The sequence below is a fragment of the Staurois parvus genome, unplaced genomic scaffold (assembly GCF_062004578.1).
Source record: "Staurois parvus isolate SC_StPar_1 unplaced genomic scaffold, SC_StPar_1.0 ptg000283l, whole genome shotgun sequence".
Lineage (NCBI taxonomy): Eukaryota > Metazoa > Chordata > Amphibia > Anura > Ranidae > Staurois > Staurois parvus.
In genome coordinates, this window is record NW_028318079.1 from 7,049,253 (window position 1) to 7,076,661 (window position 27,409).

The window sequence follows — 27,409 nt, forward strand, 5'->3', positions numbered from 1 at the left end:
CGGGGAGAACATTCATCTGAATCGCCAACTAACCCCCCCCCCCCCCATAGAAGGCTTCTATAATGCAACACGGCCTATAGCTGTCCATTCCTACAAGTATTATTTTATTTCAGGTACTTATATAGTGCCATCAATTTACGCGTTTTACATATATATAGTACATTCACATCAGTCCCTAACCCTCAAGGGGCGTACAATCTAAGGTCCCTAACTCACATTCATACATACACATACTAGGGACAATTTAGACAGGATCCAATTCATCTACCAGCATGTCTTTGGAGTGTTGGAGGAAACCGGAGTACCCGCAGGAAACCCACGCAGGCACAGGGAGAACATGCAAACTCCAGGCAGGTGGTGCCGTGGCTGGGATTTGAACCAGCGACCCGAGTACTGCCAGGCGGAAGTGCTGACCATTTAGCCCCTGTGCTGCCCTACAAGTCACGTGTTCTGCAGCACACAGCTGTTACCAAGGTGCATTGGGGGGACATTAGAGATGAATGACACCACAACACACATATCTACAGGGGTAACCCTGACCACAGCAAGAGGGCCCCTAATAACCCCCATCCTCCCACCTCATGTCTTTGGCCAGCCAGTGTCCACACCCTGCCATGTATGAGCCCTGCCCCCTCCATACCCACCTCCGGCGGTGTCCCCTACACAGATGACGAGTGCAGCATGTCACCCACCGCCCGGCTCTGCCTCTGTCCACCGCCACTCCCAGCATGCACCGCGCACTCCGCACTGCGAGCACCAGCTGGCTGCAGGACACGGCTGCTATTGGAGCGGACCCTCGGCCAATCGGAGGTGGCCATGTGCCCTGACGTCACCCGGACAGTCCCCAGGCAGCGGGCTGTCAGAGTGCGGTAACCCGTTATGTGCCGGGGCGGAGCAATTCATAGTCTGAATGGGGCAGGTGGTACCGTAATGCACGTGGGAGGTTCTAGAACGTTCTAAAATGATGATCGGAGACAATACACAGCCGATAAAAATCTGTATTATTATTTTGTAGCAGTGCAATCAATTGCTTATGTATTTATTATTTCAGGTACTTATATAGCGCCGTCAATTTACGCGCTTTACATATATATTGTACATTCACATCAGTCGCTAACCCTCAAGGGGTGTACAATCTAAGGTCCCTAACTTACCTTCATACATACACATACTAGGGACAATTTAGACAGGAGCCAATTAACCTACCAGCATGTCTTTGGAGTGTGGGAGGAAACCGGAGTACCCGGAGGAAACCCGCACAGGGAGAACGTGCAAACTGCAGGCAGGTGGTGCCGTGGCTGGGATTCGAGCCAACAACCTGAGTACTGCCAGGCAGCAGTTTCAAAAAAGTCCTGGATTCTTCCTTGGATACACAGAATATAACGGGATACTAACATTTATAGGTAAAGTAGATCCAGGGAATATCCGATTGCCTCTCGGGGCATCAGGAAGGAATTTTTTCCCCTGCAGGAGCAAATTGGATCATGCTTTGCTGGGTTTTTTCTGCCTTCCTCTGCATCAACTGTGGGTGTAGGATTATAACTTTCTTTTTTTTTTAATGAACTGGATGGACATTTGTCTTTTTTCCAGCCAGACTAACTATGTAACTATATATATATATATAGTTATGTAACAATTGTGTATTCATATTATACAGTCCTCAGTCCAACCAGCAGATGACGCTGTAGTCTAGACACATCATTGCTAACAGAAATTCATTTCTTACAGACCTCTATAAATCATTACAACATTGACTTCTCTTCTTATCAGCTGGAGATTTTAATTAAAGAGGTAGTAAACTTTTTTATTTTACCTACAGGTAAGCATATAATAAAGCTTACCTGTAGGTAAAATTAATATCTCCTCTCCATTTAGGAGATATTCTCTCATTTCTAAAGCCCGGTGTATGTGCTCTGAAGGAACTTTTACAAATTGGGTGGAACTGCTCAAAAATCAAACAATTGTGGATTGGTGTCTATACAGTTTTGCAGGAACTGCAGAAGGCTGATACCAGGTCAAATTTACTTGGGCAGATCGCTGCCTTTTTAAAGCATTTTTCCCCCCCATAGAAATGCATGATTCACGTATTTTGTTGTGCATTCTTTAATAATAAAAAAAATAAATACATAATAATAATTATAAATAATGATAGTAAAATAAGTAAATTAACCCCTAACCCCCAAATCCTAACAAAAAAATAAATAATAATAAAAGTAAATTAAAAAAAAATAATAAATGAATAATAATTAAAATAAACCCTAACTCCTAATTCTAACCCTAAATCAGACTCCCTAACTCTAACAAAACCTTTTTTTTTTTTAAATCATTAATAAAAGCGGATGGAAAAGCTAAAAAATATAGTGACAAATAAAACAGATGATATTTTTCTCTGTTGCTATTAAAAAGATGCCAAAGCTCAAAAACGCTTTACAAACGCTGTTCAAAAATGATCAAAACATGCATAAAACGCACAAAATTTATTAAAAACGTGATGCTCTGGTGTGAATGCAGCCTTAAAGTGGAGTTCCGCTCAAAAGCTCCACTTATTTGCCTTCTCCCCCCCTCCACTGCCATATTTGTCCCCTTTTGGGGGGGAGCGGTACCTGATTTTGACAGGTACCCGCTCCCACTTCCGTCTCAGTTTGCCGCGGCGAAGTGAGGTGGACATTCAGCCCCCTCCTCCCTCCCGCAGTCTCCTGGGAACCAGGAGACTGCCGGAGCAATTAGGCGCATGCGCAGTGGGCACCCAGCTGTGAAGCCGCAAGCTGCCACAGCCTGGTACCCACAGTTGAGATGCCGGTGCCGTGAAGGGGAGAAGGGACCGTGTGGGTGAGAACATCACTGGACTCTGGGACAGGTAAGTATGTGTTTATTAAAAGTCAGCAGCTATAGTTTTTGTAGCTGCTGACTTTTAATAAACACTAAAATGGCTGGAACTCCGCTTTAAGTACTTACACTGCTTGCATTTAAAAAAAACACTTTATTGAGTGTATTAATGAATACAGAACTTCACTCATTTGAGTCATTTATATAATCTTGGAGTTCAGCTCTAATTGTGTTTACTTTAATTACATAGTTACAAGAATCACCATAACGGGAAGTGGAACAAAAATATGAAGGGATCATTAAATGTTGCCCAATAATGAAGTAACGTTTAAGCAAGCTACAGTCATGAGAAACTTGATTTTTTTGTTTCATTTTAGAACAGAATTGAGCAACCTGCACAGTGACTAACTAAGGTGTCCGTTTATGACACAGAGAATAGCTGCGATTCAACGGATCTCAGCTATTCTCTGGTCATTCACAGTTTATGACACTCAGGAGATCATGTCAGCCCTTCACTGGAGATCTGTGTTCTCCCTCCAGATTCTCCAGCCCAGAGCTGGAGAATCGGAGGGACCGCAAACTAAGCAGAGATAATTTACCTCTGCTTAGTAAACTGATCTTTTACTGTAATCTCACGAGATTATAGTAAAATCAGCCGTTTTCCAGAGTTTGTAGACCGTTCTCCAGCGTTTGGAGACCGTTCTCCCTTCGTTCGGAGAACTGCTTCATAAACTGCATTCACAGGAGAACTGTGTTCTCTGAGAATGCCGGAGAACTGAGCAGCGATCTATTACCGCTGGTTCATAAACGGACACCTAAATGTTACCTAAACAAGCTACAGAAGAAAACTTTGCCTGTATTAGACTTTGAATATGGAGATGTTGGCGGTGAGGTTATCATCTTTTCTGGGAAAACAATTCCCAGAAATGTAGCCCTATTATCTCTCATATTTTTACTAGTCATAATATTAAAGCTGAACTCCAGGATCACCCTTTTTATGCCATAAAATAATATTTGCAGCATACCAATAAATCACCAAAAAAATGAACAGAAATCATTTTATAAGTGTCTATGTTGTCATCACCTTTCCCCAAGCACTGCAGCTGCCTCAGGGCATCAAGAGGAGGGATCTGTAAGGTGGCCTACACCCTATATGCGTTCTACAAAGGTTGGGTGGTAGAACACAGAATAAGTCCACCCATTGCAGTCATGTTGTAATGATGGCATAGCTGTCCTTCAGGAACTAAAGAAAAGAGTTTACATAAATCAGAGAGAAAGCAAGTGGGCTACTGGGCTTATCAGAAGACGGTTCAGTCAAGCCCTGTTGTGGAGATCTTTCAGGGCTTTATATCTATGGACAACTGAGTCTATTGAAAAAAATTATTGCAGGTTCTAGAGGATGACTCTAGAATGGAGAGTTACCTTTTTTTGACTTGAATGAAGTCCTCATGTCCAGACAGATAAATAAATGTCAATCTTAGAAGGTGTTCACTATTTGCCAGTCCATAATTATTGTCACATGTTAGCCTGCAGTTTCTTATTTGTGTTCTTACCTCCTTGCTGCAGTGTTGTTCTGTTCCTGATCCCTTCACATGTGCGTTGTCTGCTATCCTCTGGGTTTTATTTCCTTCCCTTCCATCACTTCCTGGCCCGGATCCTTGTTTGCCTGCCTATATAAGACATGCTCAGTCTAGGCCACTTTGCCTGAGCAACTTCCTAGTTGTCGGAGCTCCTGTGTGTTGCTATTGCCTGTATCCTGCATTGACTACTTGTGTACTGACCCCGGTTTTGTTCTCTGACTATGCTTGGTTTCTGCCTGTCCTGACCTCAGCTAGTCTATCGGATTTCTGTTTGTCTCCTCCCAATTGTACTCTGCTCCCACAAACGGTCTCCTCATCCTCAGCTGGGCGTACCTGGGGACCACGACCTGGTCCCAGCTTGCTGCAAGTCCATCCCCACCATCAGGGGCTCTGGTGAAGAAGCAGGCTGGGATTTAGACTCCGCGCCCTGGGAACCCCAAGTTGAGTATCTACAAGGGCTCACTACCACAGGTGCTGACAATTATTTTATGTTTGATGGAAAAAACTATCTCCAGAAGTGTAGCTCAGCGAAACACCAAGCCTTTGAAGACAGTATTTTTCCATCAAACGTAAAGTAATTATGGGGCTGCAAACTCCCTGTAGGATTGATGGTAATTTATCTCTCTGGGCATCAAAAACGTGACTTGTTGCCAATGGTAGAGATATGCCAATTTCTATATGGGAAGGAGGGAGCGCCAGGTCTTTGGAAACAGTAACCCTTACAGATCATTTTTCGTCTTATATAGATTTTATCTTTATAGCAGATGGTGATCTGGAAGCTTTGATCTGAGTCAATTATCTGAATCAGAATATTATTTTACAATTCACTTGTGAAATAAAGAAACTTTACATGTTTTGGATTCAACGTGAAAAGGTGTAGTATGTGATATGAAAGTAGAAATGTAATTGCATCTGACGCCAATGTCAATGAAACGATATAAACGTTCCTTATTGCTGTACCTATTGAATGCAGTGAAAGTTTGCACCCCATTGTACTGGAAGCAGGCAACTGCACCACCCATCAACCCATGGTTTGCTAAGGTGAATGAAAATCACCAAATGGAAATGCTTATAGCATCAGCCAACCATCATGAAGAATGCTGTCAAACAACATGGTTCTATTGGACAGAGTTCACCTGTTCTTCTCAACACCGAGACATCATAGGTTCACAAATGTGCTTGGGCCTTCTGGATAAATATATCGAAGTTAAGGGGTACTTCCCTCCCTGGGGAACCCAGACATCACACACTCACCACAATTCCTTCCCTTTAGTCCCCTCTTCTTTCACCACGCCCTCCCCACCCCCTTTCTTTGGTCTTTTTCCAGTTGCTCCAGTTTCCTGTCACATGTGGGAAGGTTCTCCAGATGGTTCTGGTACCCAGATAGTTGAGTGTGCCCTGGGTACTTCTCCTCCTTTGGAGCTACTTTATGTTTTGTATGCTACCTGCTTTTATGGCTCCATTGTGCTACTATATAAGAGTTGTTGGCCAGATGTGTCAGTTAGGATGCACTTGATGTGTCAAATTGTATGTGGAATAATATCTGCAGTTGTGTTGAGCACTTATCTCCTGCATGCATTATTAAAAAATCATTAATAAAGAATTAAAAAGGCTTTGAGTGAGAGATTCCTAGAAAGGGCTTAAAGAGGCTTTAAGTGAGAGATTCCTAAAAAGGGATGTTCTAGAGCAGCCATTCTCAGGCACATTCTACTGTATGGAACCCTAGGGTTCCTCGAAAGATTGCTTGGGGTTCCTTGAGCTGTGGTCAACTGACCTCCAATTTTATTGTGCTTGCATAATTCCCAGTCCAACGCCACTTGGCAGAGCCAACAGCATGACACCAAAGATCTTTGTAGCTGTCTGTAATGATGGAATTCTGATCACTAAGGTGGGAATACTTCTCACTGACCACCAATGTAAAGGCCATTGACCCTGACTAATTCATTTTTAGGTGGCGTTCCCCAAGTCCTGAAAAGATTTAGAATAAGTTTTTCTAGGGTAAAAAGGTTGAGAACGGCTGTTCTAAAGACAATGTAGACAAGGCATATAAATTTGAAAATGACAAACAGAAAGAGGATTTATTAGAAGGAAATAGAAAAGGCATAGTCAGTCAGTGCAACCAAATACGACAACTAAACATTAAAGCATATTTTTTACAAAATATAGTTTATAATTTAGGAAAACCAAAAGGATAGTGAGAAGATATGTCCAGGTGTCACTTAATGACCCAGATTTTTGTGAACTGTTGAAATTAGGGACACAGTCTATGTGTAGAAAAACACCTAAGTTGCGTGGCTACTTTTTACCTTGGCTCTTTCACAATGAACAATATTCCACTACTTGGTTAAGGCCACTGGGAAGACTAGGTGTGGAACATGGAGATGTTGCAGGTGCCTGTTTTTGTGGAACCCACATACTGTAAGATCTTGTGTTACTCAAAAACATATCAATGTAAACAATTAGCAAATTGTAACAGTTAATATTTGGATTAGGTATTGACACGTACCAAGTGTCAAATACAATATGGGGTAGAACCAGTAAAGACCCTGTTGGTCTCTTATATCAAAAATCCTTCTCTCTACCTTTCCATGTTTGCTTTTTTTGAACGTACACGAGCCGTTTATTCAAAGGTTCTGTGCCGGAACAGTCTAACTCACTTGCACATGTGCTAGAGTCATATTATCTGGGGACTAGCTGGGGCCCGGGAGTAATTCCCCTTTGGAACGTCAGAGGGACCCAGTACCTCCTGATTTGGACGGATCTACCTTGTCTGGTCAGGGGTCGGGAAGGCAGAAGGTCCGCAAACCAGTGCCCCCTGAGTAGTCGCCTCAGGGGTGCCACTAGTAACACCTGGATGTGGGACCCCACAGAGTGAAAATGGCACATGGTCACTGTGTTTCCACTTTTCTTGCACAGCGCCCTTAGGACCAGGCCTTTTGGCTAGGACCAGGGCAATTTTTGCTACAGGCCTCAGGGCCTGGTCTGTGCACTATTTGGCATGACCACTTTTTTATTTTTTATTTATTTAATTTATTTCACCTCCCACGTTTGTCACTTTTTCTTGCTTATGTGTGTGTTTTCTCACAGGATGGAGGGTGTGGGTCCTCAGGCCTACCCTGAAGTCTAGGGGGAGGATGTGTGGCCTTTTGGTTCCTTCCTCCCCTGTCCCTAGGGGGTTTTCTCTTCGGGAGAGCCCCCTGACCAAGTACTGGGTGTCTGGCTTCGGCTGGACACAAGGAACGGTAGTCCACCAGGCTTTTTGGCCAGGGGGACCAAATGGGAACCTTGTCCCTGTCAGGAGCTTTGTGCCCCGGGGGATCAGGGTAGTGGTCCATCCCCTTCGGGGGAAGGACAAAGCACACCCCTATGTGCACTTTTTCGTGTGGTGTTTTACACTTGCACTTTTTTTGTGATTCACTTACGGGTTTTTTCATTATCTGCGCGTTTGCGGACTTAAAAAAAAAAAAAAAAAGAGTCATATTATCCTAGCCCAACTAATGAAGCAAGTGAAAGGTCTGAACCCAGAAGGACAAATGAGAGAAGATGGAAGTGCCTGTGAACGAGAGTTCTTACACCGAAGCACTGGAAGGGATCACTTGCAAGATACGTGTGCCCTAATGAGCATACTAGCACATTATGGCCAACAACTCCTGATGATCCAATTTCAATTTTTTTTTTTTTACAGAGGTTTAATTCCACTTTAAAACTCCGATCTTTTGGTCTTACCCCATTTTGCCATTCCTTTTTCATTCAATGCCAATTTAGTGCACCTTTGGTAATATTGGATACCAGGAAATACAAACTTCCATTGACAGCAGTAAGAAAAGCCGATTAAGTTGAATCACACTATCAAACTTGCTCCCAGCCCTGGTTAAGCCTCCATGAGTCATGTACAGAGAGGTTCACTGGTATGTTTTTGGTGCCAGATCTGTTTTTAGTTCTAGCCTGCCACTGTATGTGACAAAAGAACCATAAACAATCATTGCGTCAAATTGTGCTGATAACAGAACCATCCTATCTAATCTTGTGTAAATGGTATGGGTTGGGTTTATTCGCTTAGTTTGGCTGGGACTAAAATATTTCTTCCAATATTTGTCATGCGTGTTGCTGTTCATTCTGGTGTATTTCCACAGACATCAGTGAGCACAGTGTGTTCTACATATCAAATGTTTGGGCACCTTATCACAAATCACAACTATAAATACACACACTTCTATGACACTTTTACGTTTAAATATCGTCACCAAACAGCTGCAACCCAAGGTCCTCCAGGTTTGGGTGAAGTCCCAGTTTGCCTCCATGTTCTTCAGTAAACTTGGCCAGGCATACTGTAATTGAGTACACGAATCTCAAGCACTCAGAAGGTATGCATATCCAGAAGGTGCCGCCTCCACAACCGAGTGCATCACCAAAACTACTTTTATTAAACACCCATAAGCGAAAAACATACAAACATAAAATAGGAAAAGCGTAGAAAATCAGATCAGAATTCAATGATTTTGTACGTCTGCCCTATTTTTTGTTTCATCTGTAAAGGACTGGAAAAGAAACTGAGGCGCCCACAGGCTGCTGGGGCCGGGAGTAATTCCCCCTGGAAAACCGAAGGGGCCCAGTTCCTCCTGGTTTGAATGGATCTACCTTGTCTGGCCAGGGGCAGAAAGTCCGCGAACCAGTGCCCCCTGAGAGTGGTCGCCTCAGGGGTGCTCCTAGTAACACTTGGGTGTGGGACCCCAACGTGTGAAACGTGCACATGGTCACTGCTTCAAACACTTTTCCTGCACTGCGCCTTTTAGGGTTAAGCCTTTTGGCTAAGTCCAGGGCAATTTTTTTGCTATGGGCCTCAGGGCCTAGCCAGTGCACAATTGCATGACCACTTTTTTATTTTAACTTATTTATTTAATTTATTTTTTCTCCTCACGTTTGTCACTTTTCACTTATGTGTGTGTTTTTCTTCTCACGGATTGTAAGGTGTGGGTCCTCGGGCCTACCCTGAAGTCTAGGGGGAGGATGTGTGGCCTTTTGGTTCCTTCCTTCCCTGTCCCTAGGGGGTTTTCTCTTTGGGAGAGCCCCCTTACCAAGTACTTGGTGGCTGGCTTCAGCTGGGGTCCGCCAGGCCTTTTGGCTAGGTGGACCACATGGGAACCTTTCCCTGTCAGGAGCTTCGTGCCCTGGGGGATCAGGGTAGAGATCCAACCCCTTCGGGGGGTGGACAAAGCACACCCCAAATGCACTTTTTTGTGTTGGTTTTGCACTGGCACGTTTTTTGTACACTTACGGGTTTTTCGTTTTTTTCGCACGTTCGCGGACTTAAAAAAAAAAATCTGTAAAGGACTGCCGCCATCTGTAAAGGACTGCTAAGGTCCCAGGTGACGTGTGATTGATTAGTAAGGCCTTGGTGTCATGTGTGGGATTGGTGAAGTCTGGGTGTCACCTGTAAAGGATTGGTAAGACCTGATGTCATTTTGAAGGATTGATGAGACCAGCATGTCATCTGTGAAAGAAAAGTGAGGTCATCCATTAGAAAATGGTGAGGGAGGGGTGTCATTGGTGACGTGCGAGTGATTAGTAAGGCCTTGGTTTCATATATGGGATTGGTGAAGTCTGGGTGTCACCTGTAAAGGATTGGTAAGACCTGATGTCATTTGTGAAGGATTGATGAGACCAGCGTGTCATCTGTGAAAGAATAGGGAGGTCATCTATTAGAAAATGGTGAGGGAGGGGTGTCATCAGTGAAGGGTCGGTGAGGCCTGGTGCCACATCTAAGAAATTTCTTTGGCCCAGATGTCATCTAAAAGGTCATGGGACTATGTTGTCATCTGTGAGAGATGGATGAGGCATAGGTGTCATCAGTGAGTGATTGTTAAGGCCCGGGGGTCATTTATGAAGCATTGGTATGGCACAGGTGTCATCTATGAGGGATTGGTAAGGCCAAGGTGATATTTGTGAAGGATTGGTGAGGCCTGGTGTCATCTGTGAAGGACTGATAAGACCTGGGTGTCATTTGTGAGACCAGGGTGCCTTTTGTAAAGTATTAGTAAGCCCATGTGTCATCTGTGAAGGATGATGAGGCCAGGTTATCATCTGTGAAAGATTAGTGAGACCCAGGCGCCATTTTTAGGAAACAGTTTTAGTAGGGTGTCATCCGTGAAGGATTGTTGAGAGCCTGTGTCATCTGTGAGAGATTTCTGAGGCCAAAATGTCATCTAAAATGTATTGGTGAGGTCATGTTGTCATCTGTGAGAGATTGGTAAGGCTCAAGTGTTATCGGTGAAGGACTGGTAAGGCCTTGGTGTCATCTGTGAAGGATTGGTGAGGCCCAACAATCATCTACTAGAGAACATTGAGGGTTGGATGTCATCTGTGAAGGACTGGTATGAACTGAGTGTCGTTTGTGAGAGATTGATGAGGCCCTGGTGTCTTCTGTGAAGGATTGGGGAGGCCTATTACTATGTTAGGCCTAGCTGAAAAATACTTAGGAATTGCTATTTCATCATTCATTTTCACACCTGAAGTCTACCATATCAAAGTACATAGCATAGCCATCAGGTTATATTCAAAGACAGTAGACAGTAATATTGGATTTCCTTCATTTGTTTTAGAACAACAATACAAAATTATATAATCCATTAATTTTCAACAACAGCTACAAGAGGGTTGATTCAAGTCAATATGATTTAAATTATCAATCAGCAGGATTTATTTTGTACCCAAATCATTTGACAGTTATATTTACATTCATACATTTTTTTAAATAGCCTGAAAATAAAGGTGAATTCATCAAAAACTGACAGTTTGGATGAAGTTGCCCATTACTTTCTGGGCAGGGGCGGACTGACAACTCATGGGGCCTCCAGGGCAATAGTGGATCATGGGGCCCCTGTGTCCTTGCCCAAACTCAAAAAAGCCTATGAAAAAGGTACCAGGGGCATCTCATGGGGCCCCCTACTGACCCCGGGCCCTCGGGCAGTGCCCGGGTTTCCAAATGGTCAGTCCACCCCCGTTTCTGGGATTTCAGTTTTTCATGGTTGTTGGCAAGATAGCCTCTTATACCTTATGGAACTCCAATAGTGAGACCATTCCATTATATTTCCAAGTTCTGTCCAATTATCAAGGCCACAAAGCCACATGATGACTTCACCCTGCATTGGCATATTCTCCACCATGTATAAAGAGAGTCCAGTTCCACCATTGTTATGGATTTGTAAGAGGTGGTGGAGACCATGTATTGTTGTGAAGTTTACCAAAGCAGTTGACACATAAAACACGTCCCCAAAGTTTTACAGTAATGCTGACAACTATAAAAAAATACTCTGGGGGAATATAGTGTCTGCAGCCTGGCAGAGGTAAAGGAGGCCAACGGAACCCACCCTAAACTGAAATTTCAAGCCAATGCCTAGTTTCACAGAAACTGATAGATCAAAACTGTACATAACAATTGCACTGAATATCAGTGTAACAAAAGTTTTAAAGTAATTTTTTCACCTTCAAGAGAAATTATTTTGTGTGCATGCACAAGGTCCTCTGGCGTCCAAGGAGAAAATGTCCAACTGCAGATGATGTTAGGGGAGAACAGCTCTTCCAATGTTATCAGAGGAGCTCCACTGACACTTTGTCAACTGTGTGCCTTGCTCTGTGGATTAGTCCTCATGCACACTGGACATTTTTACAGCGGCTGTTTTTGGCATTTGACTTTTTTTTTTACTACAGCCAGTAAACTGCTCCAGCATGTTATCCTATGTGTCCCATGCACACATGGACTGTAATCAATGTTTTTTGGCTGGAAAAAAAAAAATGAAGGACTAGTGGGTTTCTAGAGGAGTTTTTTAGTTGTAAAAACGTCTAACGCTGAAAAACGCGGTAAAACGTTGCAGCGTTTTTGGACTTTTTTTGACAAAATTTTTTTGGTCAAAAAAACTCTAAAAAACGCAAACATAGCAAAACGCTACTACAAAAACACTGAAAAACTTGTTTTTAACATGACTTTACACAACTAACGTTACCAGCGTTATTAAAACACCCCGTGTGCATGGAGCCTTAGGAGCGAAGTCACTTCCAATAGAGAGCAGGAGTTTGTTACACTGATTGCAGAGCTTCACTAATTACACAGAGAGATTCACGCTCTCTCAGTGCAAACTGCAGGACTGAGCTGACAGCGGGGACTCCGAACCACCCTACTAGAATACACAGATCAGCACTGCATCCAATGGCTACATGCGCTGAAAAAATGCTATTTTTCCAGCGGGAACATTCGACAGAAGCTAGTCTAAGAGGCCATACATGGATCAAAACTAATTTTGATCCATGTGTGGCCAGTTTAACTCAGATTACAAAATGAAAGGACAAACATGACAACCCCATTTCCTCAAGCAGCCAATCCAGTTTTCCTTGTGTTTGGCAATATTCACAAGACAAAATTAGACCTGGAAGGCGATTGGTTGCTAAAAATTGGACCACAAAATTATAGGTGTGTAAACAAAGTGTCTCTTGCCAGTTTTTAAATGGAAATCCAACCAAAACATTTTCTTTAGCTTTGTGCAGAGTGGGGAACATTTAGCCCATTTGCTGTTTTTTGGTTTTTGAAATAATTGTGTTTCCCATGTTAAACCTTGTCCTCACTTCCTGTCCTGGTGAGATCCAGGATATTCCTGTAAGCTGATCTTACCCTTTCTTCCCTCTTCACAGTGCATTCTTCATCTACTCCTCCCACTGACACCAACAATGGGGCACTATTCCTTCCACTGACATCAACAATGGAGCACTATTCCTTCCACTGACACCAACAATGGGGCACTATTCCTTCCACTGACATCAACAATGGGGTACTATTTCTTCCACTGACACCAACAATGGAGCACTATTCCTTCCACTGACACCAACAATGGGGCACTATTCCTTCCACTGACACCAACAATGGGGCACTTTTCCTCCCACTGACACCAACAATGGGGCACTATTCCTTCCACTGACACCAACAATGGGGCACTATTCCTTCCACTGACACCAACAATGGGACACTTTTCCTCCCACTGACACCAACAATGGGGTACTATTTCTTCCACTGACACCAACAATGGAGCACTAATTCTTCCACTGACACCAACAATGGGGCACTATGCCTTCCATTGAAACCAATAACGGAGCACTATTCCTTCCAACGACACCAACAATGGGGCACTATTCCTTCAATTGACAATGGGGTAATATTCCTCCCACTGACACAAACAATTGGGCACTACTCCTCCCACTGACACCAACAATGATGGGACACTATTCCTCCCAATGATACCAACAATGATGGGACACTATTCCTCCCACTGACCCCAACAATGGGGCACTATTCCTTCCATTGACACCAATAATGGGACACTATTCCTTCCACTGACACCGACAATGGGGCACTATTCCTTCCACTGACACCAACAATGGGACACTATTCCTTCCACTGACACTAACAATGGGGCACTATTCCTTCAAATGACACCGACAAAGGGGCACTATTCCTTCCACTGACACCAACAATGGGGCACTATTCCTTCCACTGACACCAACAATGGGGCACTATTCCTTCAAATGACACCGACAAAGGGGCACTATTCCTTCCACTGACACCAACAATGGGGCACTATTCCTTCCACTAACACCAACAATGGGGCACTATTCCTTCAACTGACACGACAATGGGGCACTATTCTTTCCACTGACACCTACAATGGGGCACTATTCCTTCCACTGACACCAACAATGGGGCACTTTTCCTCCCACTGACACCAACAATGGGGCACTATTCCTTCCACTGACACCAACAATGGGGCACTATTCCTTCCACTGACACCAACAATGGGACACTTTTCCTCCCACTGACACCAACAATGGGGTACTATTTCTTCCACTGACACCAACAATGGAGCACTATTCCTCCCACTGACACCAACAATGATGGAACACTATTCCTCCCACTGACACCAACATCATGGCACTTTTCCTCCCACTGACACCAATGATGTGGCACTATTCCTCTACTCTCACTGGCACAGTCTGCACCCCCCCCCCACAAAGTCTGAAGAACAGAAAACTAGTTCTTTGTTTAGAAGGTTTGGAGACCCCTGCTCTAGTAAATTCTCCCTACAATTATAAAAGTAATGCACTTCAGAGTGGGAAAATAGCAAAGACTGTTCATAGAAATGCTCTAGGTGTCCCCTAGATAGGAAGTGAACGGAAATCGCCCCACCAGGGACTCAGACAACACTAAAAATCTGTCAAAGGATCTAATCTATCTAAAAAATACTGACTTATCATTTTGCCATGTATATTATTTAAGGTGTACATAAGTGCACACGTAAGGTGTTCTATGGAAGGGATTACATTTGTGGACCGCGACATAAGCGAACCCTTATCAGAGATCTGCAGTAAAATGGCTAATTGGTTATTAGGAGGTTTTTTAAGCCTCGTACACACGAACGAGAATATCAGACGGATGATCGTCTTTTTTGTATGCTGGTCTCATATTGAAAATGAAGAGGTTGCTAATGTTGAGAAAATTCTTGTACGACAGAATACGACTTCAGAAGTAATGTATTCTATTCAGGGGCGGACTGACAATTCATGGGGCCCCGGGCAATAAGGGATCATGGGGCCCCTGTGTCCTTGCTCAAATCAAAGCACACCCAAAAAAGCCTATAAAAAAGGTACTAGGTGCATTTCATGGGGCCCCCTACTGACCCCGGGCCCTCGGACAGTGCCTGAGTGCTCAAATGGTCAGTCCGCCCCTGATTGTATTGTATTCTTTCGTTTCTGAGCATGCATGGTCTTGGTCACTTGATTTTTTTCGAATGCATACTGTACTGAATAAACGAAAATCATTCACTCTGATATCATACGATAAAAAATGTCCTGCATGTCCTTTCTGATAATTTTGCATGAACATTTTGGGTGGCACAGTGGCTTAGTGGTTAGCACATCTGTCTTGCAGTAAATGGGTCATGGGTTTGATTCCTGACCATGACGCCTCCTGCATGGAGTTTGCATGTTCTCCCTGTGCTTGCATGGGTTTCCTCTGGGTGCTCCGGTTTCCTCCCACACTCTGGTAGGTTAATTGGATCCTGTCTAAATTGGCCCTAATATGTGTATGTATGGATGTGAGTTAGGGACCTTAGATTGTACGCCCCTTGAGGGTTAGGGACTGATGTGAATGTTCAATATATATGTAAAGTGCTGTGTAAATTGACGGCGCTATTTAAGTACCTGAAATAAATAAATAACTGTTGGGATTGGCTCTCGAAAGCTTTGTACTAAAGATCAGATCCAAAAGTGATCATTTTCGTCTGATTTTCTCATGGTGTGTACTAGGCAACAGACACAGCCCTCCATCTCAGAGAAGGTGATTTAGGATAAGGGTTCAAGCATCACAGACTTTAGGACTTTCCAATGGAAGTCAATGAGACGAGGACTCGATGGAAAACCTCCTTTATGAGCACTTTAAAAGGAGTTAGCTCTTTTTTCAGAAAATACTCTTTAAAATCACAGGAATGCTTTAAAAATTCTTCACTTTACCATAGAAAATAAATTACAAAATGCCCATTAATGTGCTTTGTCCATCTGTACAATACTTCAGTTGCATGTAAAAACAGGTTCTTAGGTTTGGCCAACGGTCCTCCAAAATGACCTCCGCATTGTGCGCTACAGTTCCAAATTGTGTCCCAATATTTCCAAGTTTTACACGAGTGGCTCTGATTCCATAGCAACTTTTTCATCGAACCCTGGTGCTTTGGATAACTCACTACCATCCTGGCTAATGACAGTTTGCCCGTTCATAATTTGCCAGCACACTTTCAAGGGTTCTTGTAGACTGTCACTGATTTTAACAGACAGACGCTTGGCTTGTTTTCTCCTAAGTATTTTCCTGTTGTCTCCTGCCAGCTTTTGTAATAATTTTAACACATTTGAGGGTAACATGTAGATCGGGAGTAACCTGAACGGATCCGGCACAACATCTCCATTGGAGCCGAAGCTGATGACAAGATAGCGCCCTTTGACCTTCCCTTTTTGGAAGTCGGGGTAAACACAGTTTAGTACGGCCCCAAAGGATCCATAAGGGTCAGAATGTGCAATCTGCTCAGCTCTCGGTTCTCTCCATGCCATATACCTCTTCCGGGCTCCCTCTGAGAACAAAAGGATGATTAGCCCTCCTTTTTCAAAAGCATCAGATTTTTGTTTTTGGTACCAAGGCAGAGGGTTAACTTGCACCATATCTGTGCGGTGCCACTGATCCAGAATCACATCTAGCTTAAGCTCTTCTTTCAACGAGAGGGCAAAAACCCTCACTAGTTCCTCATAGGCGGGGTTATCCGGAGAGTAGAGGATCAACACTCTTCTATTTTTGAAGATTTCATCTGGAGAAAAAAAAAATTTTACATGAAAACTTTAACCATGAACACCAGATCACTGTTTTCAGAACGTAAAGCTACACTCCAGGAATTATCTGTCCGGCATAATTACATTAGTCCAGCTTGGCACGATGTAAGTATGCATTACTCATACATGATGGGTCGCCAGAGAAACAATAAATCACTGTAGTAGTTGGTGCTACTACAGTAATTGCCAAGATCTTCATGGTCCAGTGCGAGCGGCTTCACCTCCACATACTGACCATACGGTATCGCTAACTCGGCACCATTATTTTTTTTAGTATTTTTTTTAATGAGTACAATTGATGGATGAGGTGGAAGGAGGGGTGGTGACATCACGCTCTATACAACATCCAATCAGGGAGCATTTTGTATGCACTGAAAAAAATAAAAGACATTGTAGGAATGGCAACAGAGCAGAGCAAGCGCTCCCCTGTGGTTAGTGTACTAAGGGGAAGCTGCTTGCACAGAACCCAAGTAGGACACAGAATCACTGTAGTAGCAACAACTACTACAGTGATCATCAGCTTCCCCAGCAGCCCTTTAGGCATGACATATGCATGCTTTAGATAGCTTTTGCCAAGATGGCCTAATTTCCATACGCAATACGGATTATTCCTTTGAGTGTTTCTAAAGCCAAAAAAATTGGGTATAGTAGGGAAGCTCTTTGGATTTCTTTTTTTGCTGTCCCCCACTCAAGAAATTCACCGTAGACCAAAAATGGGGACACATTCAAAGTTGTCACAGGAACAGGACTAGAGGGGAAAAGAGTAAATCTTGCAGACGGGACATTTGTTCCGGTGACAACTGTCCAAGAGGGGTATTATCTTACTTTGAAGAGACTTTCTCTTAATTCCTGTTGTGCCTCAGTGAGGGCAAATTTCCCCAGTGGGACAGAATCAACAAACGAAGAAGAAACTTGACAGTGGTTTTAACCATTTAATACTCTATACAAAACAAATGCAAACTAACGTTTTACTAGATTCACCAGCCATTCTCAACCAGGGTTCCTTCATAGGTGGTTAGGAATTCCTTGAACTGCGGGTTCTTCACCTTCAGTTTGATGATGCTTGCATAAAATTCCAGGCTGACACCCAGAGGCGTCCTTAGGGTTGGTGTCACCCAATGTGGTAACACTTGGTGAAACCCCCTCTGATGATCACCGCAGAATGGATCGGATCTGCGGATTGAGCATAATGGATCGGACTCCGATCAATTATGCTCAATCCGCAGATCCAATTCATCCTGCGGGGATTGTCGAATTTCTTTACAACTTACCTTTTCTTGGAGCGGGTCCGGTGTAGCGGCAAGATGTATCTCCCATGTAGATATGTCCCCCCTGAAGCAACTGCACATGTCCCGGTTGAAACTGGGACATGCGCAGTTTCTTCAGGGGGACATATCTACATGAGAGACACATCTTGCTGCTACACCGGTGTCACCCCGTATAGGTTGCATGCCGACGATCCCCGCAGGATCGTCGGCATGCAACCTATACGGGGTGACACCGGACCCGCTCCAAGAAAAGGTAAGTTGTAAAGAAAGCCGATGATCCCTGCAGGATGGATCTGATCCATCCTGCGTGGGATTGTCGGCTTGCTTCACAACTTACCTTTTTCGTGGAGTAGGTCCAATGTCACCCCGTGCAGTCGGTGTCACCCGGTGTGGACCGCACCCCCACACCTACCACATGAACAGGGACGGACTGACCATTTGGAAACTCTGGCACTGCCCGAGGGCCCGGGGTTAGTAGGGGGCCCCATGAGATGCCCCTGGTACCTTTTTCATAGGCTTTTTTGAGTGTGGGCAACAACACAGGGGCCCCATGATCCCCTATTGCTGGGGGCCCCATGAGTTGTCAGTCCGCCCCAGCTCAGGACGCCACTGCTGACACCACTTGGCAAAACCATACGCATTACACCAAAGATCTTTGGGCATTCTTTCCACAGATCACCAATGTAAGGAGCATTTTCCCCACTGACCACCAATGTAAGGAGCAATCTTCCTATTGGTCACCAATTCAGGGGGCATTTTTGCCATTGACCCCTGATGAATTGGTTTTAGTAAGGGTTCTGCAAAACCTAAAACCTATTTTAGGGGTTCCTCTTGGGTAAAAAGTTTCAGAAAGGCTGAGATACACTATTACCAACGAGGACCCCCTCACTATTTGTGCTTGTCCTAGATAGTATTTTTCACATCGGCCAAATATGCAGGTATGTAGCCCGCAGGGGCGGACTGATCATTTGGAAACTCGGGCACTGCCCGAGGACCCAGGGTCAGTAGGGGGCCCCATGAGATGCCCCTAGTACCTTTTTCATATACTTTTTTGAGTTTGGGCAAGGACACAGGGGCCCCATGATCCCATATTGCCCGGGGGCCCCATGAGTTGTCAGTCCGCTCCTGGTAGCCCGCATTAGGGAATTCCACTCTATCTCCATTTCAGATCTTTCTTGACATCTTGTGGCAACAGCTACTTTTGTGCATACAGTCATGAACATCCTAAGCTGTGATTTATGATGATGACAAGATAAGACCTGTGTATAGAAGCAGTGAGGTGTGGCCCCCAAGCAGCGGGAAGAGAACTGGCCCTTTTCATATTCATTTAAATCATTTAAAACACTGTCACTGTGTTGTTAAACTTTCTGGAGGTTTGTCAGTGGAATTTGGCTTTTTAGCCAAGTTGATTAATTTTATTTTACAAGGTATTTCCTGTTTGTACTTACCCAGAGGTTTTTCTGCTGTCATCGATTTCAACCACTCTGTATACAGAAAAGGTGTATAGGTTACATGAAAGAATTTGTATGGTTCACTAATTTCTACATTTTTCAAGGTATATTTATGGTTTGTTTACTCTTTTCCATATTCTTTCACTTTGCTGCCTATATTAGCAATGTTATTTCGGTCCTACGATTTCACTCCACTTAACCACTTCCAGTCCGGACACTTTCACCCCCTTCCTGTCCAGGCCAATTTTCAGCTTCCAGTGCTATCACACTTTGAATGACAATTGCGCGGTCATGCAACACTGTACCCATATACATTTTTTAGCATTTTTTTGAGACAGATAAAACTTTATTTTGGTGGTATTTACTCTTACTGGGATTTTTATTTTTTTGCTATATAAATGAAAAAGTCCCAAAATTTTGAAAAAAAGTTATTCTTATAAAACTTTGCAAATAAATAATCTTTCTTATTAAATCTTTGCCAGAATGTATTCATCTATATTTTTAGTAAAAAAAAATAACCCAAATTAGTTTATAACCAAAAATTATAATTTTGAATTTTTTTTTTATTTTTTTAGATTATTATTCATGTTTTTTTTTTTAACATGCTGTCACCCTAGCAGTACAGTGTCACCATAGTGACACTGTACTACTTCTGGGGGGGTGATGAAGATTTTTTTTTCTTTTTTTACACTGATTGCTTTTATACCAATAAAGGCTGTAAAAGCAATAATGTCTCCTCTCTGGCTGCATTCCTGCAGCCATTAGGAAATACTCTGCAAGCTATAGCCTTGTACCATGTGACCTCTGTGATCATTCACAGATTTCACAAGTAGTAAGCAATGATGTCAGGAAGTGACATCTTGTTTACTACTATTCATGTGATCACTGATTGACCAATCAGTGATCACATGAATCGGGACCTCACAGGTCCCGTACAGGGATCTGTGTTCTCCCAGGGAGTGTGCACAGGCAATGGATGCAGGGGGACATTTAGAAACATCCACCCGCATCAGCAGCACTCCCGTCCGGCCAATTTATCTACATGGGCCGGATGGGAAGTGGTTAAAGCCTACCTCCAGGTTTCCTATTATGTACTTTAAATAAATTGTTTGGGACAAGCTGGTCCAAACAAACGATTTCCTTCACTAACTGATTCACCCACTGGAATCTACAAACAGAACTCAACTCTGTGTTCCGGGAGCAGGACATGGACTTCCTACCCCATTCCCTGGACAAAATGGAGTCAGACTGGGTGCTGCTCAGTTATTCACCAGAAGCCTTGTATTTTATGAATGCTTACAAGGCTTCCTCTAATTGGCTGAGGTAGAGATTGTGACATCATCCACCCGCCTCTCAGCCAATCAGATTTATTTATAAAATGCAAAACTTCTTGTGAATGGCTGAGCAGCGCTCAGTCTCTGTCCCACTGTTAGAACAGAGCTGCTGCTACATACAATTTATACAGTGCTCTGAATGGGCAACTGGGAACTATTTATAGTCATAAGAAACCTGGAGTTAGGCCTTAATACTGAAAAGTAAGTCATGAAATATTCCTTGCTTAGTAGATACAGCCTTCCAACTCTGGGTTTCTGATTTTCAAATCATCATGAAGTTTTTGGAGGGCTCGGAGACACCCTGCTGTTAAAAGAGCCTCATTGATTGTAGCCCAGGTTCTGAGAACATTTCTTCCAGTATGTAAACCATTGCTTCTATTCCCAACTTGTCCTAGTCAGGCCATGTTACTGATGTCTTTTTTCCCAAATGCCTCTGAAGATTTTTACCTGCTCCCCACCATTTTGTTAGCTCACCAAACCTTCAACACTTTTCCCAGGCTGGCTTACAATCATTCTTACCCTTTCTTCTTCCCTGCAGAACTGTCCCTCGGCACCCTTGAACTTTCCTAAGGCTACTCTTCCTTAACACTCTTCCCAGTCTGGCTTACCATCATTCTTACCCTTTCTTCTTCCCCAGAGAACTGTCCTTGGGCACCCTTGAACTTTCCTAAGGCTACTCTTCCTCAACACTCTTTCCAGGCTGGTTTACAACCATTCTTACCCTTTCTTCTACCCCAAAGAACTGTCCCCATGCACCCTTGAACTTTCCCAAGGCTACTCTTCCTCAACACTCTTCCCAGGCTGGTTTACAACCATTCTTACCCTTTCTTCTTTCCCAAAGAACTGTCCTTGGGCACCCTTGAACTTTCCTAAGGCTACTCTTCCTCAATACTCTTCCCAGGCTGGTTTACAACCATTCTTACCCTTTCTTCTTCCCCAAAGAACTGTCCCCATGCACCCTTTAACTTTCCCAAGGCTACTCTTCCTCAACACTCTTCCCAGGATGGTTTACAACAATTCTTACCCTTTCTTCTTCCCCAAAGAACTGTCCCCGTGCACCGTTGAACTTTCCCAAGGCTACCCTTCCTCAACACTCTTCCCAGGCTTGTTTACAACCATTCTTACCCTTTCTTCTTTCCCAAAGATCTGTCCCCATGCACCCTTGAACTTTCCCAAGGCTACTCTTCCTCAACGCTCTTCCCAGGATGGTTTACAACCATTCTTACCCTTTCTTCTTCCCCAAAGAACTGTCCCCGTGCACCCTTGAACTCTCATATGGCTACACTTCCTCAGCACTTCTCCTGTTGACTGCCAACACAAACTGCTAACAATCTTGGGCCTTTTTTTAGTTCCACCTTGATGCTCTATTTGAATTCTATGCAAGGGGAGGTACAGCAAACACAGAGCCATGCCCCCTCTCCCTCTCCTTGATCCCCTTGGAAGGTAAGTAACTAAAAAAAAATCTTTTTTCATGACCATTCTTCTTTAAGATTCACTAAGATACAACATTTTTACCAAAGTTCAGGTATGTTAATGAAAACCACAATAATTATTTCACCATCGTGTAGAAAAAGTATAGCGAGCGCTACAAACAAAAGTGCACAAGCAGCTAGAACACCAAAAAAGGCAACCAATCCTCCTTGCAATAATCAGTAATAAAAGAAAAATAGGTGCAGCACTAAAATCAAAAAATACAAGTAATTCTCTATAGGATAAATGTATGAATATCAGTGGTTAAACAGATATGCCACAATGATGAATATTGCGTTTAGTCAATGAGAAGTGCTGAGAGCACACATAAAGTCCTCGTCCCAAAGTGATGGTAGAAAAAAGGTGAAGAGAATCCTGGAAAAACAGATAGAGTGCGCACTCACCAGAGGTGCGTTAAGTTAACGCATGTAGGGAAAAAAAACTGCTGCAAGATCTCTCCAGCATCAGAGCTCTGGTCAGATCGCACTGCGTCCTATCCTCTGTCTCACCGCGAAGAGCAGTAGCCAAGTTGCATCCAAACGTGTGGGCGTCAAGGAACTCCTTGGTCCAGAGAGGCACTGTGGGAGATGGTGCTCTCAAAGAGAGCCCAATGAAGGACGCCACATAGTGTAATGCTGTTTGACTTAAGTTTGATAGTCAAAAAGGGGTGAAACAAACAAAATTACTGACCATAGGTAGTTGGCCACATATAGTGGCTAGATGTCCATAAGCTGTAGCCCCACCTGACGCGTTTCGTGCGATGCACGTCCTCAGAGGGTCAGGGCTTACAGCAGGACATCCTTCCTCATCTATTTATACAGAGAAATGGCAATCGCGCTAGTCGCGGCGGCCATTTTGCCGGCGTCTCGCGCATGCGCAGTTAATCGGCGCCATTTTGCCGTAGATCGTTACAGGGAATACACTTATCCTCCTAGTGGTCTATTGTACAGACTGTATCCCAGGCAGGCGCCATGATATAGGTGGGGAAAGGAAACAAATTCTATGTCAGACAGCAACTGAACTGCTGACGAAACTGGCAAAGAAAAACATAAATACTGATACTAAAAGGAGCATTATGCTTATCCAGTGACATTAATAACATACCAGGGAAAGCATATCCACATGGGACTGGATAATTTAATGCAATATATTCAAATACTATATGTATATGCATATAAATGCTAGTTACAGAATTTATATAGTATAAAGTTGAGGAGAATTGTTCCATTATTTTGCTATTACTTTGGCTCAGCAAAGAATAAATGAAAATTAAAATAAAATATTAATTAAAAAATCATAATGATAAAGAGTTATAAGTATTAACGGTTATAAAATAGTGGTGCGATAGCCATTTCTACTGCAATAAATAGATGAATATCAATGCATTTAAAATTTGATAAATTTTATTAGATATATATTTTAAAATAGGTCAGTACGGTATAATATATTGTCAGAAAAAACACATAAAATCCAATAATAATGCATAAAAATGGTATAATAATGCATAAAAATGGTACATGAAAATGAATATGTTATAAAATATGTTATAAAAATACCTGAAAAAACTACTGAACTAGAATAGAATAGAATGGAATTCTCAATGACAATTAGTGTTAATGTTGATAAAAGAGAGGTATTGTCAACCACATCTATTGATACAGGGCAAAAATATCAGGGCAAAAATAACAATAATCTCAGGGTGCTGTAAATGCACATTAACTGTCATCAATAAAGCAGTTCAAGTCAAATTCAATATTAAGGCCTTTTGGGTATAAGGATCCAAGGTCATAAATCCACTTGGACTCTAATTGTGAGATAGCTCTTTTCTTATTTTGGCCTCTCCAATGTGCATTTATCATTCCTATACCCATGAATATTAATGACGATGGATCTTGGTTATGATGCGTTTTATAGTGCAGGGATAGCGAATGATCCTTATAGCCCTTTCTGATATTGTTCACATGTTCTTTTAAACGATCCCTCAATCGTCTAGTTGTTCGTCCAATGTATTGTAAATGACAGGGACACTGCATTAGGTAAACAACATATTTACTTGTGCAGGTAATACAATCGTCAATCTTAAAGGTCTTGCCATTTGCTGTAGAGTTGAAACTTGTATGTCTGCTTGTAAACTTACTATTGGTACAGATCATACACTTTTTACATGGATAAAAACCTTTTATTTGTGGGAAGAAAGGAGTGTATACAGGGGGATCAAGAACATTTGGGGCTATTCTATTCCCAAGCGGGGTGGCTTTCCTAAAAGCAATCTGCGGTTGATCTGGTAAAAATCGTCTTAAAACTGGATCTGACATCAGAATCTTCCAATTGTTGCGAATTATCCTGGTAACTGATTTGTATTGAGTTGAATAGTTTGTCACAAAGGGACAAACTCTCTCAGGTCTCTTGGTAATATTATTCTGCAACATCACATCCCTGTTAGAGATGCCTACTTCTGTCATGGTTTGTGTTAGAGTGTTTTCATCATAACCTTTCTCAAGGAACTTGGTTTTAATGATGGCAGCCTGTTTATAGTATGTATTGACATCAGTACAATTGCGTCTGATTCTGGTAAACTGACCCTTAGGTATATTTTTTAACCATGCCGGATGGTGGCAGCTTTCCAAGGGAATGTAACTGTTTCTATCAGTTTTCTTGAAGAATGACTCAGTTATAATTCTTCCTTCCACATTTAGCAAAGTCAGATCCAGAAAATTGATGCTCTCATGACTGTAATTGAAAGTAAGGCTGATGTTGAGAGAGTTAAAATTTAGAGTAGTAAAAAAATTTAAAAGTGAATCTTCATTGCCATTCCATATGAGGAGGATGTCATCTATATATCTCCTATAAAAGGAGAGTTCAGGCCAGTCTCTGGCATAGATGACATCCTCCTCCCACCTGGCCATAAACAGATTAGCTAGGCTGGGGGCGAATTTCGCCCCCATAGCCACACCCTTAGTCTGTAGATAAAACTGCTGGTTGAACCAAAAATGGTTCTTAGTCATTGCAAATTCCAAAAGTGTTAAAATAAAATCCTTCTGTGAAACTGGTATGTCACTAAAATCATCTAAGAAAAATCTCACTGCTTCCATACCATCCAAGTGGTTTATATTTGTATACAGGGAGGCTACATCAGCTGTAACCAGGAATGTGTCCAAATTAGTGGATAAATCTTTAATATCATAGAGAACCTGCTTAGTGTCCTTAAGGTATGCCGGCATTTTCATCACGAGTGGCTGTAGGAAATGATCAATATATTTGCCTATTCTAGCCGTTAGAGATCCTATGCCACTTATTATTGGCCTCCCTGGTGGATTAAGTGGATCCTTATGTACCTTAGGTAATATGTATAAAATAGGGAGTCTTGGTGATACAGGGCATAAAAATGCTTTTTCTTTTTTACTTATGATATTATCCTCATATCCCCTTTTAATTATGGACTTGAGTTCTTTCTTATATTGAACTAATAGGTTTTTAGGTAACAGTGAATATGTGTCTCTATCACTGAGGATATTTTGGGCCTCTTTGATATAATCACTTTTATTGAGGACAACAACTCAACAACCACCATCCGGCATGGTTAAAAAATATACCTAAGGGTCAGTTTACCAGAATCAGACGCAATTGTACTGATGTCAATACATACTATAAACAGGCTGCCATCATTAAAACCAAGTTCCTTGAGAAAGGTTATGATGAAAACACTCTAACACAAACCATGACAGAAGTAGGCATCTCTAACAGGGATGTGATGTTGCAGAATAATATTACCAAGAGACCTGAGAGAGTTTGTCCCTTTGTGACAAACTATTCAACTCAATACAAATCAGTTACCAGGATAATTCGTAACAATTGGAAGATTCTGATGTCAGATCCAGTTTTAAGACGATTTTTACCAGATCAACCGCAGATTGCTTTTAGGAAAGCCACCCCGCTTGGGAATAGAATAGCCCCAAATGTTCTTGATCCCCCTGTATACACTCCTTTCTTCCCACAAATAAAAGGTTTTTATCCATGTAAAAAGTGTATGATCTGTACCAATAGTAAGTTTACAAGCAGACATACAAGTTTCAACTCTACAGCAAATGGCAAGACCTTTAAGATTGACGATTGTATTACCTGCACAAGTAAATATGTTGTTTACCTAATGCAGTGTCCCTGTCATTTACAATACATTGGACGAACAACTAGACGATTGAGGGATCGTTTAAAAGAACATGTGAACAATATCAGAAAGGGCTATAAGGATCATTCGCTATCCCTGCACTATAAAACGCATCATAACCAAGATCCATCGTCATTAATATTCATGGGTATAGGAATGATAAATGCACATTGGAGAGGCCAAAATAAGAAAAGAGCTATCTCACAATTAGAGTCCAAGTGGATTTATGACCTTGGATCCTTATACCCAAAAGGCCTTAATATTGAATTTGACTTGAACTGCTTTATTGATGACAGTTAATGTGCATTTACAGCACCCTGAGATTATTGTTATTTTTGCCCTGATATTTTTGCCCTGTATCAATAGATGTGGTTGACAATACCTCTCTTTTATCAACATTAACACTAATTGTCATTGAGAATTCCATTCTATTCTATTCTAGTTCAGTAGTTTTTTCAGGTATTTTTATAACATATTTTATAACATATTCATTTTCATGTACCATTTTTATGCATTATTATACCATTTTTATGCATTATTATTGGATTTTATGTGTTTTTTCTGACCATATGAAATATATTATACCGTACTGACCTATTTTAAAATATATATCTAATAAAATTTATCAAATTTTAAATGCATTGATATTCATCTATTTATTGCAGTAGAAATGGCTATCGCACCACTATTTTATAACCGTTAATACTTATAACTCTTTATCATTATGATTTTTTAATTAATATTTTATTTTAATTTTCATTTATTCTTTGCTGAGCCAAAGTAATAGCAAAATAATGGAGCAATTCTCCTCAACTTTATACTATATAAATTCTGTAACTAGCATTTATATGCATATACATATAGTATTTGAATATATTGCATTAAATTATCCAGTCCCATGTGG

General features: G+C 42.2%; 2 protein-coding genes across 2 annotated transcripts in view; both read right to left on the minus strand.

The window, feature by feature from the left end:
* CRELD1 (CRELD disulfide isomerase 1) overlaps window positions 1-741 on the minus strand; it is a 33,870-nt gene extending 33,129 nt beyond the window's left edge. The window contains exon 1 of the mRNA XM_089682063.1: window positions 645-741. The gene's annotated coding sequence lies outside the window, so the exon portion shown is untranslated. The remainder of the gene's footprint in view (window positions 1-644) is intronic.
* A 10,238-nt stretch (window positions 742-10,979) lies between these two features.
* Window positions 10,980-27,409, minus strand: part of IL17RC (interleukin 17 receptor C) — a 124,598-nt gene continuing 108,168 nt past the window's right edge. Inside the window, exons 18-19 of the mRNA XM_089682064.1 lie at window positions 19,534-19,569; window positions 10,980-16,795 (exon numbers count right to left, since the gene is read on the minus strand). Of these exons, the coding sequence (XP_089538190.1) occupies window positions 16,119-16,795; window positions 19,534-19,569 (713 nt within the window). The 3' untranslated portion in view covers window positions 10,980-16,118. The remainder of the gene's footprint in view (window positions 16,796-19,533; window positions 19,570-27,409) is intronic.